At 42.5% G+C, this 15,585-nt stretch overlaps 1 protein-coding gene across 1 annotated transcript in view; it reads left to right on the forward strand.

The window, feature by feature from the left end:
- Positions 1-15,585, forward strand: part of DDX4 (DEAD-box helicase 4) — a 44,515-nt gene that overhangs the window by 9,262 nt on the left and 19,668 nt on the right. Inside the window, exons 5-8 of the mRNA XM_051642831.1 lie at positions 1,147-1,230; positions 1,558-1,641; positions 7,485-7,526; positions 14,383-14,525. Of these exons, the coding sequence (XP_051498791.1) occupies positions 1,147-1,230; positions 1,558-1,641; positions 7,485-7,526; positions 14,383-14,525 (353 nt within the window). The remainder of the gene's footprint in view (positions 1-1,146; positions 1,231-1,557; positions 1,642-7,484; positions 7,527-14,382; positions 14,526-15,585) is intronic.

Below are 15,585 nucleotides of genomic sequence, written 5' to 3' on the forward strand. Positions count from 1 at the left end.
TTTCTTTAACTGTGGATCCTGATGAGTATCTGAACAGACAGTGTCAACCAGTGAGTAGATTTGGGGGCAGCAGAAGGAATTTTGGAAACAGAGGTAAATTTCTGGGTGTATGTAATTCTAGTGGCTAGTTGTATGTGATACATTGAATTTACCCTATTCAGCTACTGGGTTTGGTTGTGTCAAAGTTAAATGAGTGTTTGTGACTCAAGACGGTAATACCAATCCTTATTGCTGCATAATAATGGAGGTACTCAGTATCAGCCTTTAGTTTTTACTACACAGCATAAAATACCCACCATGTTTGCCAGAAGGCAGGAGTCTACATTTAAAATCAATGTTTTGTTTACCTCTTCCTTGGATTCCATCTCCCTGGAGAGTGGCATTTTCCTGGTAATTTTGTAGAGTCATAATGTAATATGAAAGGCAGCTGAACATGAGAGTTAACTTCCATGCCATGTGAAGTGGAATACCAGTGCTGTTGTGTGGAAGACCTGAAAGCTTGCTTTCTTTATTATCTGTAAAGTGATACTTAATGCCTGTCCTCTTCCTGCTTGCTCCCCCTCAGGTGGCTGACTGGGGAAAGTAGTTGGAAATATAAATACACTAGGTACTTGACGCTGCCTGTCCCAAGCAACTGAATAAGCAGTTCTGAATAATAAGAAAATAGAAGTTGAAGGGCTGACAGGCAAGTTTCCAAATCCTTGCTCCATAGGAGGCAGCTACTGCAATACTGCTGCACTGTACAGTACTGGTGACAAAATGTGAGATGGTATGGATGCTGCCCATTGTCCTGGGACTGAACCAGGGGACTGAACTCCTCTGCATCATAACTAAAGAATTGAAAGTGACTAGCTTATATAGCAAATATGCCTGTAAAGTTGAGTACTTCAAGACTAAATGTTGGATTTACTACTTGCGGGAACCAATAATACAGGAGCACCTTAGACTCCATTTCTTGACATACTTTTTGGCAAAAAAATACTACAGTGCTCATTTTTCCATGTTTAGGAGAATCAGTTTTACTCTGCTTTTTATTTGAATTTGTAAAATAAGGGCCGTGAAGGGTAATTGCCAAATAAAAGTAACTTGATCTGCACTTGCAAAATTGGATAAACTAAGTTGTTGTGGTGCTATGCTGTAATGCAGGTTTTAAAGAAGGGGATGCTATAGAAGATTCTACACAAAATAGAGGTTTTAGAGGATTTCCTGGTGGCTTTGGACAGAAGGAGAGTAAGTGTGTCGTTTTTTTTATAGCGACTGGTTTGTGGGGAAACAACATGTATTTGGTAATTTTAGGTTTGCTTGCTCCCTGACAGAGCTGCAACTATAAAGCTGAAAGCTGTGGAATAATTTCTGTTCTTAACTGTGTTGTGGAACGTGGATGACATTTGAAAAGCAGCATCACTGGCAGTAATACAGCATAGATTGGAGTAATAAAGAATCTGTTTGGGCTGTGGCACTGTATTGTTTCTGGAGTAAATGGGGTTAGCTTTAGGCACAGTATTTAGTGATACTGATTGTAGGCACTATATCCACTACACTGTGTGTTACTTCCAGGTATTAAAGTTGAGCAAAGAGACAGACCTCAGTCTGGCGTTTTTCTTGACTCTCGAGGAAGACGAGCATGTGGAGATCGTACAGGTGAGACTTTTTGGTGGAGTGGTAAACCTTTCAGACTTCCTTATTGCTGATTTGGGGTGATGCAGGATCTTCTTAGCTTTGTTAAATGCTGTCACTGTGATTGGATCAATTTTGTTAATTGTATTTTCAAAGCTATTGTTATCTGTAGTATTTCTCTTGGTGCTGCTGTGCTACTAACTGGGTCAGTTAATGCACAGTGAAGCAGAGGTACTAACCCTAAAATTCAAAGCAAGCCTTTAAGAACTTTCTCAGTTTTGAAATAGTCACTCTAGACTTTTTCCACCCCCCCAATGAAGGAAGGTACTGCTATGCATTTGTCCAGGCTGGCAGGTAAGATTTATAGCTCTGAGAGGCCATCTCTTGATGACTTCATTCTAACCTTGGGGTTTTGCTGTCTGCAGAGGATTTTTCCCTCATGGTCTTCCTTTGCCACTGGTGCTGTAACTTGTAACCTGTGTTGTGCTACCTATAGCATAGTAATCTATCATTCAGAGGAGTCCCATAATTTAAATTAGAAGTACCATTAAACTAGTGTACTGGCTGGTGGTAAACTGTTGTAATGGGTAGTGGGTGGCTGATACTCTTAAGGTGAGAACGTTTTGTTTCATACTGGTAAAATAATTTTCACTGTTGAAAAGGTAGAATTATTAGCATGCGTTTTCAGAAGTGCTCTGTACTACCCAAAGAACAATTGAATAGCCTCTATGTGACTTAGTTAAAATAATGATATGTAGCAATTAGGTGTTGAGAGAGGCAACACATTAATACTTGTAGTGCGTATAACTGCAGCCTTAATATAGGATAGTCACTCCTTGCTTTTTCTTGACTGTTGTATGAAGTGGTTTTATGTAGAGACTGTTAAGGATTTTGGAAGGCAACAGTTGCTCTAGTCTGTGTAGAGGTTTATATGGAAAGAGAATTGTTCATAAAGATAGTTTGTTGTGTGGGAATGTCCTTTTATAGTAAGGGAATGTGCTTGGACCTAGAGGAGCAGTGCATGCACTGCTAGGCTGTTGTGCTGTCTCCTTCTGAATAGCTGTCACGTTGCTCGTAGTTTGCAGAGGTAATGAAGGCTGTGCTTTTCTTGACAGTGATGCATTCTGCAGAGATACTGTGTAAGTGTGTTGTATCTTCTGATGGAATATAATTATTTACAGGAGCTTACACATGCTGTATGTTGCATGTTTGGTTGGATTCTGTCACTGTCTCAATGAAGCAGTGGTTTTACAGAGTTGCTGAAGACTATTGCTGCCAAACAGAGCATTTCTGATCCAACTCACAGAACTGGCTGCCTCTTTCGAACTGGTATTTCTGCTCATAGTCAGTGATTCAGTCTTGCTGAATGTGAGCAAACATAGATGCTCTTTTCCACAACTGGTTCTGCCTGTGCAAAGGATATGCCGGACTTCAGAGGGCTCATTCCTCTTGGTTATCTTTAAGTAAATTATGCTTGTTGTGATTTAAGCCTAACGTACAAAAAAGAACCGGCCATTATGCTGCTCACTCTTTTTCTTGAAACCTTGTGAATTCCTTTACAAAGATTCTAGATTGTTGTATTTCATTACCTTAGGCAAAGCCCAAATTCTTAAGAGTCAGTTTCTTCAGCTTATACCATAAAAGGCAGTTAATGACTGTCAGCAAAATCACAAACACCAACAGTATCAAAAGTGGGTGAATTAAAACATTCAGGGTTCTTTCTGCAGAGGGTGAGTGTCCTGAAAAGATTTCCCACCAGTGATGGGTTGTCACCAGTAGCACTGTAAATTGCAACTCCTAAAGTTCATGTTCTGGTCCATCCAGTGGGAGATGTTTTTCAAGCTTTATTACCACATAGCCAATGCCATCCTGTTTCCGCTGGAACAGGCCATGGGATACTACTGTTTAAGTATAGTGAGGTTCCTGTGTCTCTGGGATGTGTGTGCAAATTCAGCAATCTCTTTTGTGAAGCATTCAAGTGATTTGTCACATGTTTCTGAAGCTCCTCTAAGCCCTCCCATTATATGAGTGGTACACAGCACATATGGAGCCCATTAGGTTCGTCCATGTAATAATTCAGAGGGTCTTAGGCTGCACTTCCCGTCAGGCTGAATTCTGATGCTAACACCAATGCTTTTACCCATGTTAATGTTTCCTGACAAATCTTACCTATGTCTTTATCAAATAATGCATCTTTTCTACTTGCCCCCTTACTGTCCTTGCTTGCAGGCAGTAAGTAAGCTGTGTGCAATTTCCAGTTAATTTCTAAGAATTTACTAGCCTGCTGAACTACTTTTGACACAAAGTGTAGTCCCCTGTCAGAGAATATCACTTCTGGCACTCCAAACCTCGGAATAATTTCCACAAAAAATTAACCTTGTCCTTCCCCAGCTTTATTGTTCTGCTAGGGAATTTAATAGTACCCCCAGTCAGTCTGAGTCCCTATCTTGATCCATTGTCACTATTCTGGAGATAAGATCTAATTTAGACCTAGAGACTCCTCTTCTGCCAGGAGCCTGGGGACTTCTTTTCTGATGCCCTTCTTGTTTACAGTATACACAGGGATTTAACACCATCTGGGCTCGATTTCAGTTATCATCATAGGCAATGATCTCGCATGTCTCACTCTGCGCTGGCCTCTGCTTTTTCCTGGCCATGCATTCTGTTCTCTGGGGCAGACCATCATGTAAACAACATGTTAAACATTTTACAGTTAGCTTCAGGGCCCGAATATATCAATTTTCTAGCAGGCTCACATAGTCTCTCAAAAGAGATTGAAAATTCCTTGTCACACCCCTGTTTAACCTCATACACAAGTTTGTTTGTTTGCTTTGGTCTGTGGGTCCCATTCTGAACCCCATACAAAATTATTTGCTGACGTCACTTCAGTCTGTGCAGGTTGCTCCTGGGGTTTGGGTTCCAGTCCGGGTTCTCCCTGGGCATACCCTGGTGAATGTTATATTGTGGATATTTATGTTCCACTTCTTTAGCTTTTCCAACTATGTGCTTTTCCTCATTACTGAGGAGGACTTCTAAAATGCCTGGATATTCCCCCAGGTGGGATTATATATTATCATGATTGCTTAGAGTAGCTCAGACACTTCTCTGGATTAGCTCCACAGACTGTTTCTAGTTCAAAAGGTGTGATGCTTTAAATGGGACATGCACAGCAACAGGCTGTCCCTTCACCTTGACTGTCTTAAAGGGGCATGAACAGCAGGACACTGTGCCCTCATTCTCTCAGCCACTGGAATGGAATTCATATCCTCCAAATACAACAACATTGACTGAAATATAATACTGCTATAAATAATAGTGGTCATCAGTTACCAGATTTTTTCCTGGTAAGGGGCTATTCCCAAACTTTTTCCAGTTTCCAGAATACATCCTAAGGGTGAGCATTTGGTAATGTTGCCTCCTGCTGAGGATACATTACCTATTTTAATAACACAAATACAAGACATTCCCCTCGTGGAGTCACGGCACTGCGGGTCAGAACTCCACACTCTCTTTGGAGTTAGACTGTCTCAGTCAGTCAAACACCCAATTCACAAGGCTTTCAACCATTCCCATAAAATAATGCAGTCCAATTCCTATCATCAGTCCCAAGCCAAAAATCAGTATTTCCCATAATAACTCAATGTCCGGGTAACATTTACCAAGTTCACAATGTGTAAGTAACACTCACAGAGTCGATTAGCAGGAAATCAGTGCTGAACCAAAAGCGCACTCAGGTGCTGAAACTATTTAACAGTACAGGATCAATACAATTTCAGTCACTAACCCTGGGTAGCAAATACCAAATCAAGGATTCCCAAATACATATACATTAAACATATGTGGATGTTGCACACACATGTAAATGACGATCAGATTCAAATTCACAAACAAATGACTGTACTAACCAAAATGATCGATACAGCCATGAAAAGCAGCAGCCAAATGATTAATATGAATCATGCGTGCAGTTGTATGCCACCCTGAGGGATTTTTACAAACCACGACTTGCGGGCAGCCTTCAAGATGACCAGTCCTAAAACAGAAAGAATGCCTTATTCTTACCAGAGGTCCTTGCCTGCTCCTGTGAGGATGCGCAGAGTCAATGAGTCCCTCTAGAGAAGTCTTTGGGGCCAGCCTAGGGAGTTGCTGACTCAGAGGTTCCTGCAGCCGGACAGAGAATGTCCCACCTGGGTTGCCAAAACTGAAACAGAATTCTGAGCTCTAAACACTGTTGGTATCTAACACTCCACCAGGGTAAGAGGCTAGGTGCAGCTAGGTAAGGATTCTGAGATAAAATCCGAATAACAACAACCTGTTATTGAGCAGGCATTCTTCACTGGCAGTGCTGGGCAACACTGGGCATTCTCCACCATAAGTGCTTGAATGAGCTAGCAAAACACCCCAATAAATGTACACAAAAACCCATGCATGGTCAGTTTTATGCCAGTGAGTTTCCAGCATTCTTTTACATAGTAATTTTATTTCCTGGAACTAGATAAAATATTTGCTTTGTAATTATGCATGCTCAGGGGTTTCCTGTGGGGGTCTTTGTGGATTCTAGTCCTTTGTTTTTTCCTCCTGTGCTAGTAGATTGCCCAGGTGGGTTCAGAATCAACATGACCATATGATGGAATGTTGTCTGTTGGCAGCAGATCTTAGAAGGCTTGATGTTCTGCAGAATGCTTGGCATAACTGACTGATAATTTCACAAAGGACATTGTTTTAAAAGTAACCCATTCAGCTAACTTAGTACAGCAAATTCATAATTTTAGTAAATCTAGTAGGCCTAATTCTTTATTTCTGTTAAATCTACTAATGAGTGTTCTACAACTATCACTTCCCCCTGCAGCATGGGGGACAGGGAATGGGGTTTAGAGTCGGTTCATTGTCCATTGGTTTCTGCTGCTCCTTCTTCCTCAGGCAGAAGGGTTCTTTACAGTCCTACCTTGTTTCCCCATGGGGCCCCTCCCATGGGAGAGAGTCCTTCATGAGTCTCCAACGTGAGTCCTTCCCACTAGGTGCAGTCCCTCAGGAGCAAGCTGTGCTAGCATGGGATTCCCACAGAGTCATGGGCTGCTTTGGGAGCAGTCACCTTCCCTCGTGCCACATCCAAGTCCATGGACTACAGGTCCATGGTCATCTCTCCTGGTGCCTTTAGGGGATTCTCTGCTCTTCTGTGGGGTGCAGGAGGACAGCCTCGCCGTGGACTGCAGGAGAGCTTCTGCTCGGACATCTCCTTCCCTTTCTTCCTCACCAGTTTTGGGATCTCAGCCCAGCGCTTTGCTCACCTCTCTTCTTGGGCTCCTTGCTCTCTGCTCTCAGGTTTTACCTAAGTTCTTTCATATGTTAATTACAGAAGTGCATCTCTACTGGCCTGGCCTTGGCCATGGGAGCAGGGGAGGCTTTTAGTAGCTTCATCCAGAAGCTGCCCCTGGGGCCACTTCCCCACTGCCAAAACAAACCAGCACAATGCTTTATTTTATTTAGACCTCTTGTGATGGTCATCTCATAATCTGGGGTGATTGCTTTTGATTTGATGATACAGGACTAAATACAAGTCAAGTAAGGGCCACATGTGGTTTGTGAAGTCCCTCAACAAGCTGGTGGGTTTAATTCCTTCATGTTGTTATGCGAAGTACTACTAAGTGCAGTGTTCCAACACTGTCTCCTTCTGCCCTTTAAAACACATACGAGGCCTTTGTCTTCTGGCTTTTTGTAACTGAGCTTTTGTTACTTAAATATTTTCAGTTATTCTACCAACCATATCAGGACCCACTGCTGAGTTTTCTAAGTGTCTCTGGGTGTTTATCATGAAGATTCCTATTTTTTCCTAAAAGCAATTAACTTTTAAATACTTTCTTTAACAGCAGCTTACAAAGAACGCAGTGAAGAAACAGATTCTGAAAGAGGTAAGTAGCTTCTTTGCAAGTAATACATGAGTTTTAATTTGCTTTTAACTCAAAGAACATTCTCTTACTTCAAGTTGTTGGAAGTACTTGGGTAAAAAAGAAGGTAGTGGTATGGGTAAGTGCATAACCGAACTGTTTATGTAACATGAGTTGCCAAGAAAATACTGTTAAACTCAGTATGTTTAAACTTTGTTGATATTTAAATTACTGGGCAATGTGGTTGTTCTCACATGAGGACTTAAATATTTGGAATCGAGTGGTGAAGTATTCCTCTGTTGATAGCTGTTTCTTATTTCTGATGGTGAAGCTTGAGAGAAAACTTTTGGAGAACTTACTTGGCAATAGTTTAGAAATCCTAAGTGGTGATAGTCAATAAAGCAAACTAAAAAAAAGGAATAGTAGTTTCTGATGCTACAGCATATGGGATGCTATTTCTGGAAAACAGGCTTGATATCTTTTACTGAATGCAAGCTAGTAAACAGAATTTCCTGATTTGCATGTGTAGATCAGATTGAAATGTATGATGAATATTGACTTTCTGACATGTATTGAAAATGCCAGTTGGACAAACAATTAGAGTGTTTACTTACCTGCAGTGTTTTTTGCAAATTACTTTAACCTTATTGTGTTTTTTTCTTACTCTTGAAATGCATCCTGACTTCCATATGAATAATTTTGTTTCCTGATCCTTCCTCATTCGAAATGTACCTGTGAAATGGTTTCTAGTGCTAACCTTGCAGTGAGCATCAGATAATTAATTTTGTACCTCTGAGTTTATTAACTTGGAAAATACATTAAGAAATACAAAACTATAAATGTACTGCCATGAACAGATGTCGTGGTTTGACTCAGAATTGACAATGTTCTTGATCCCCTCCCACCCAGGTAGGGAAGGAGAGACTAAGAGAGACTTTTCTGGATTGAAAACTAAACTACACAGCTTTAATTAAACACTAACAATTAAAGAAAATACATACAATTATATACAAATGTGTTCAGGAATGTGCAAACCTCTGTTGCCTCCCAGCAACTCCCACAGCATCTCATTAGCTGTCAACAGTCCCAAAAAGTCCCGGAGCTGCTGGAGAGAGCACAGAGTGATGAGGGTCAGGAGAGCTTGAGCCTGCGGGTTGACAGTGATGGATGGACGGAGTCCTGCCTGGACACCGGCCATGGATGGAAGAGAAGGGAAGGAGAAGCAGGAAGGAAGTTGTCTTCTGTGATCTCTGACCTTCCTCTGAGCTTACGTAGATGGAATGGAATATCTCTGGCCAGTTTTGTTGTCTGTCTAACTTAGCCTCCTATGGGGGGGTCATAGATCTCTCGGTAGTGCCTGAGCCAGCAGAATAAAGACTTGACCTTGGAGACCCAGCAGTTAGAAAAACATTGCAGCATTATCAGTAGAAAGCTTACTGAAAGAAAAAGAAAATAATCAGGAAAAGGAAAATTGGCTTCATCCTGGCTCAAACCAGGACACTTGACCCCTTATTCCATACCATATGTCGCATATAGGCTCTGTACTTTACCAGCTGTCAAATTAAGGATTTTCCCCCAGAGTCAAGTTACCTTGAGGTACATATTGTACTTCACCATCCTCCATCATCACACACCAGGTATGTCCAGGTCCCTGAGCAAAAGCAACACCCCGGACAGGTTTACCTTTGCCTGAAGCAGGATAGACCGAAACACTTTTACCCAGCAGGTTCCTTTCACATACCACAGGGACTTCATCCCCATCTGCAGTGTGTAAAAGGTCTGACTGAGCAGGACCAGCCCGATTGATGGATCCTCTGGTATTGAATAACCAGGTGGCCTTTGCCAATTTTTTGTCCCAGTTTTTGAAAGTTCACCACCCATTGTCTTCAGGGTAGCTTTCAACAAACCATTGTACCTTTCAATTTTCCCTGAGGCTTGTGCATAGTACAGGATATGGTATGTCCACTCAATACCATGCTCTTTAGCCCAGTCAGTCCCAAGACTGTTTTTGAAATGAATTCCATTGTCTTACTCAGCTCTTTTTGGAGTACCATGTCTCCACAAGATTTGCTTCTCAAGGCCCAGAATAGTATTCCAGGCTGTGGCATGACGCACAGGATATATTTCCAACCATTCTGTACTTGTTTCCACCAAGGTGAGCACATAGTGCTTACCCTGGTAGGTCTGAGGCAGTGTGATGTAGTCAATTTGCCAGGCCTCCCCATACCTGTACTTTGACCACCTCCCCTAATGCCACAAAGGTTTCAACCGTTTTGCCTGCTTAATTGCAGCACGTCTCAGAGTAGTGGATCACCTGTGCAATAGTGTCCATGGTTAAGTCCACCCCTCGGTCATGAGCCCATTTGTATGTTGCATCTCTGCCCTGGTGACCTGAAGTGGAACATGAACAGCCTCATCTTGTTGGTTGTATTGATGTTCCTCAGTGGTGCAACTCAGGTGCGTGTGTGTTTACATGATGCACTTTTACCATCACTTTCTCTATCTGAGCTGCAGTGTCTTTTCACAGGTCAGCAACCCAAATAGGTTTACCTTTTCGCTGCCCGTTGTTCTGCTGCCACTGCTTTAGCCAACCCCACAAGGCATTTCCTGCCATCCATGAATCAGTGTAGAGATAGAGTCTTAGGCCACCCCTCGTGCTCAGCGGTGTCCAAAGCCAGCTGGATGGCTTTTACCTCTGCAAACTGACTTGATTCACCTTCTGCTTCAGCTGCTTGTGCAACTAGTTGTGTAGGACTCCACATGGCAGCTTTCCACTTCCGGGGGGTTCCCTGCAAGACAACAGGAGCCATTGGTGAAAAGAGCAAATTGTTTCTCAGTTTCTGGTGGAGCTTCTTGAGCCCATCTCACCACTACTATGGTAGCATTCAAAGTCTGTGCCTTCTGGCCAGTTTGTAATTGCTTCTACAATACCTGGATGATTAGATCTTCCTATTCGAGCTTGCTGGGTAATTAAACCAGTCTGTTTACTCCAAGTCAAATCGATGGCATGATGGGTAGGAAAAAGGTTACTCTGGAACATGAAGCTCAGTATTGGTAATCTGGACACCCTTCAGTGCCAATCACTTCTGAAGCGGCTCTAACTCCTTCATATGCTGCAAGTATCTCCTTCTCAGCTGATGTGTAGTTGGCCTCAGAACCTCTGTAGCTCCTGCTCCAGAATCCCAGGGGTCAACCTCGAGTCTCCCCTGGTGCTTTCTGCCAGAGACTCCAGTTGGGACCGTTGTGCCCGGCTGCGGTGTAGAGCACATTCTTGATGTCTGGCCCCGTTCGAATTGATCCAAGAGCCATTGCCTGCACAATCTCCTTTTTGATCTGCTCAAAAGATTTCTGTTGGTCAGAACCCCATTTAAAGTCACTCTTCTTTCGGGTCACCCCATGGAGAGGTTTCACAATTTCCCTGTAAGTTGGAATATGCATTATCCAGAAACCAATAGTTCCTAAAGAGGTTTGAGGGTCCTTTTTAGTAGATGGTGGAGCCATAGCTGTTATTTTGTTAATCACATCCATTGGGATCTGGTGACGACCATCTTGCCACATGATTTCTCAGGAACTGGATCTCTAATGAAGGTCGTAAGGTCCTGTGACTGTGCTTCTTTGTACAGCAAAACCAGCAGCATTCAGAAGAATTTAGATGAGATTTTTACTTTTCTCAAAGACTTCTGATGTGTTGTGCTTAGGACCAGGATGCCATGATGGTCACCAGTATCAGCCTTTATTATTAGGTTACACAGCATTCTTACACCTTTTTCTCCTGTCCATGCACCTTATGCTTCCTTCCCATTGGTTAACAGCTTCTGTTCACATGTTCTATCTTACTTTGTGATAGGTTACAAGTTTCTTACATTTTCTTACAAAAATGTCAACACACATCTGTATCTCTCATCCGTATCTCTCTCATACCTTCTTTTCCCACAAACATGTTTGTCCCTGACTGCCAAGGGCACAGCTGTAGTTTGTCGAGATCAAGGCTGCCCATGGCCCGTAGCTGATGCCCACAATTCCTGCTTTTTTGTTTTTCAACAAAAGGGCTGCGTTTACCATCCTCTGCAGGGCCCCTTGCAGAGTAGACGGCAAACACAGTGCTACCAACAAAATGATAGTGATGACACATAATGTTGACAATCCTGTTTGCAACAAACTTTTAACCCACCCTGATATGTTTCAACCTTCCAACCATTATTCAGTCAAAAAAGTCCGTTATCTTCCGTGATCCTTTTGGTGGTGTCACTCAGTTCCTGGATGCCCCTGGGGATTGGCTTTAAGTTGTCTTTCAAGTCCACATTCCATCAAGGCTTCACGTCCGTTTCCATAAGCTAACAATAGGAAATCAATAGCAGCACAATTCTATAAAACAACATAACAAACACTATCCACATCAGTTACTAAGACACTCAATAATTCAGAAATCTCATTAGCTCCTTTTACCACAAAACACACTAACTTACTCAATTCTGTCAAAACATTTGCGTTTGTGTCTACGTTTGCGTTTGCGGCCTCTAGCTGAAGCAAAAAATGAACTAAACAGCAAAGCGCTCCCTAGCATTTCACAAATCTACTGTGTTAATACAATTCGACATCTGTTACAATCCTCTTTTTTACCTGTAGTGATAGGTATTATTTAATATAATTTTCGTGCTGATGAAAAAGATACTCAGTCTGACCTATTGAAGTACAAAGTTTTGTTTGATTCATGGCATGTAACAATGATACCCATATATCTTTACTGTTCCATGGCATCAGGCGAGGTGCCATTAATTCTGTCATCCCGATGATTAGTGTCCAGGACAGGGCATACACACCCAGCAGGTACCCAGGGAATCCCAGTATCTGTGGAGACACAAGCATAACCTTGCCCCCAAGTGACAAGGTCCCAGGGACCTTCCCAAACTCAGGTCTGAAGGTTATGAACCCAAACAGGGGCACAGGATCGCACTAGGTCCCTGTCAGAATGCAAAGAAGAAAAATAAGTTACAAGAATAGGTACTGTGCTAGAAGGAGGAATGGTTAAATGATTCATTGTATATACTGCTTTCCATACTCGCGCTTGTGGAGTTTCACCCATCAGTGTTACCTCACACAATGATGTACTGCAGGTGTTCTGGAGCAACACCCTTATCAAGTGCAGTCCATGGAAAATGGTTGAGCTGTGTTTCCACCCCTGGGGCAGTCGATTCCAGGTGTACTGGACTCCCCTCCAGGTAAAAGCAAACTGTGACCTGCACTCTGGTGCTAGAGGAAGAGAGAAAAAGGCACGAGCAAGGTCAGTTGTGGCAACACCACCTGTCTGCTTTCAACTCCAGCTCGTACTGAAGTTCTAGCAGAGCAGCACTGAGTGATGGTGTCACCTCATTCAGACCACCATTGTCCACTGTCAGCCTCCAGTTGCTATCAGGCTTTCTCCTTGGCCAAATAGGACTGTTGAAGGGTGAGAGAGGCCTGCTGATCACTCCCTGGCTCTTCAATTGCCGAGCAGCTTATGAATGGGAATGACAGAGTCTCTGTTGGTGTGATATTGTTGTCCGTGCACTGTTGAAGTGGCAGTTGGCACCTGTTGGTCTTCAACCTTCAGCAACCCCACTAGAGAAGGGTCATGTGAAAGGCCAGGCAAAGTATGCAGCTGTTCAGTGTCCTCAGTCTCTACAGCTGCTGTACCAGAGGCCCACCAGTACCCTTTTGGGTCATGGAAGTATCCTTTCTTGAGATAATCTCTGCCAAGGATGCACGGAGCATCTGGCCAGTCACTACAGGGTGCATTTGTCACTCCTTACCAGTGAGGCTCACATCCAGAACAGTCACTCCAGAAATAGTGATGGATTCTGTCCCTTTATGATTCAATGGCATCAGGGTGCACTGTGCGCCAGTATCCACGAGGGCTTTATACCTTTGTGGTTCTAATGTGCCAGGCCACCGAATCCACACAGTCTAGTAAACTCAGTTGTCCCTCTCCTCCCCCTGGCTGGAGGCAGGGCACCTTGAATGTTGAGCATGAGAGGTCGATGCACCATCCTGGGTGGAGACTGGTGCAACCTTCTTCTTGGAAGACCCATCTCCTGCCTTTGTTCTGTTTAGTAGCTCTTGCACACCTATCTGGAGAACATCAGTGGGTCTCTTGTCCCAGATTCTCACATCCTCCTTAAAATAATTACGTGAGAGAGTCCTCTTCAGATGCCGGCCATGGATAGAAGAGAAAGAAAGAAGCAGCAGGAAGGAAGTTGTCTTCTGTGATCTCTGACCTTCCTCTGAGCTTACATAGATATATGGAATGGAATATCTCTGGCCAATTTTGCTGTCTGCCTAATTCAGCCTCCTATGGGGGGGAGGGTCATAGATCTCCCCGCAGTGTCAGCAAAGACATGGCCTTAAAGTCCTGGCAGTAACAAAAACATTCCAGTGTTACCAGTAGAAGTCGTACTGAAGGAAAAAAAAAAAATCAGTAAAGGGAAAGTGGCTTCATCCTGGCTGAAACAGGACAACAGATTAATTTTATCATAATGTGTTAATAAATGTCTTGTTACTGAATAGGATAGTTTACAGTGTCATGAGTTTTTGTGGTAGAATTGGATTTTGCGTGATGGTAAAGTGAAGCCTAATTTAGGTTTTGAGAGTTGCTCTTCAAAGCAAAGCCTTGGAGCAAATGTGAGACAAGAGTGCTTTTAAAAAGTCTGACTTCATTTGTAAGTGAGTTTTAGGCCTAGTAGTACAAAACTGAGTTATAATAGAATGCATTTGTGAAATTTCTTGCCTTCCTGAAGGTTGAAGAGAAGTACCACTGAACATTACTTCAATAGCTCCGTACTTTCAAAATAGTTTTAAAGTTTTCTTTATATTATTCATGAACATGAGTGGTTGTGTTCTTAAGGTCCAAAGGTGACTTATGTGCCCCCTCCTCCACCTGACGATGAACAAGCCATATTTGCACATTACCAGACAGGAATTAATTTTGACAAGTATGATGAAAATGTTGTTCAAGTGTCAGGACTTGACCCTCCAGCGCCATTACAGGTTAGTGAACTTCTTTATCTCAGGGTTTATGTTGAGCATGATTCTTCAAGAATGTATACTGAGTCTAATACTCACTGCTGATTAAAATATTACTACAGAGTTTGAATCTTGCAGACACTACTATGTTGGAAGGAGATGCTGTACATTTGAAAAATACAAATTTGAATTCAAAATTATGTTGACAAACTACAGAAATGGCCCAGAGAAAGTAATACATCAACGACAGGAGCTATAGTCCTTACATTGCAGAAAAACACCAATTCAGATCTGGAAAGAAATAAGTTGTTGGCAGCAGTCTGTGGGAAGGCTGTTAATTATCTTGTTGAGATCTGGTATGGAGGCAGTGTAAATGAACACCTTTCAGAATAGTTTTCATTTGGACAGAGAGATGTTTTTGAAGTAATTCATAGCTCTGTTTTCTGTGGGTGCAGTTTGTTGTTTAAATGTAATATATAACTTTGCTTCTGCTCCATACCAGGTGGCTAGTTAAAAAAAAAAGCAAAAAAAAGGCAAAAAACCCGCTCGTTTAGGGAGAAGAGTGAGGAAGAAGGCCAGAGAGGGTGGCAGCACCTGTGTTGAAAGAGAAGATGAAGAGGTTTTTCCCCCATCAGTCTTCTGAAATATTTTCTTCCTAGAATTGAACTGATTTTGTCATGTATGTTGCTGGATCCCTGGATAGGGATGTTGCTTTAGCTCCCTTTAATAGTTCTAGCACAGAGACTGAGTGTGTATCCCCTATGTGAAACGAAATTGAAGAGTTTCAGTTTGTTTTTATAGCATGCCATAATGTGAGTTCACCTGCTTGAATCCAGATGTATGCTTTCTGAGCAGGTTTTTCTCAAAGCTGGTAAGACCAGCTGAAGGCCTTGACTATCTTAGAAACAAGTTCACTTGAATGGCATGAGCAGGTTGAAGAAACATTTGGGGCTTTTTACCTGTAAGGAACCTTGGCAGTCTAGGTGAGACCCCCTTAAAACTTCATGCCTTTTAGTGTTTGGATTTCTGTGTCCTATGGTAAGCATCTCGGTTTTTAAACTGTTACCTTTAGTGGTTGTGTACT

Source organism: Apus apus, chromosome Z, assembly GCF_020740795.1.
Source record: "Apus apus isolate bApuApu2 chromosome Z, bApuApu2.pri.cur, whole genome shotgun sequence".
Taxonomy (NCBI): Eukaryota; Metazoa; Chordata; class Aves; order Apodiformes; family Apodidae; genus Apus; species Apus apus.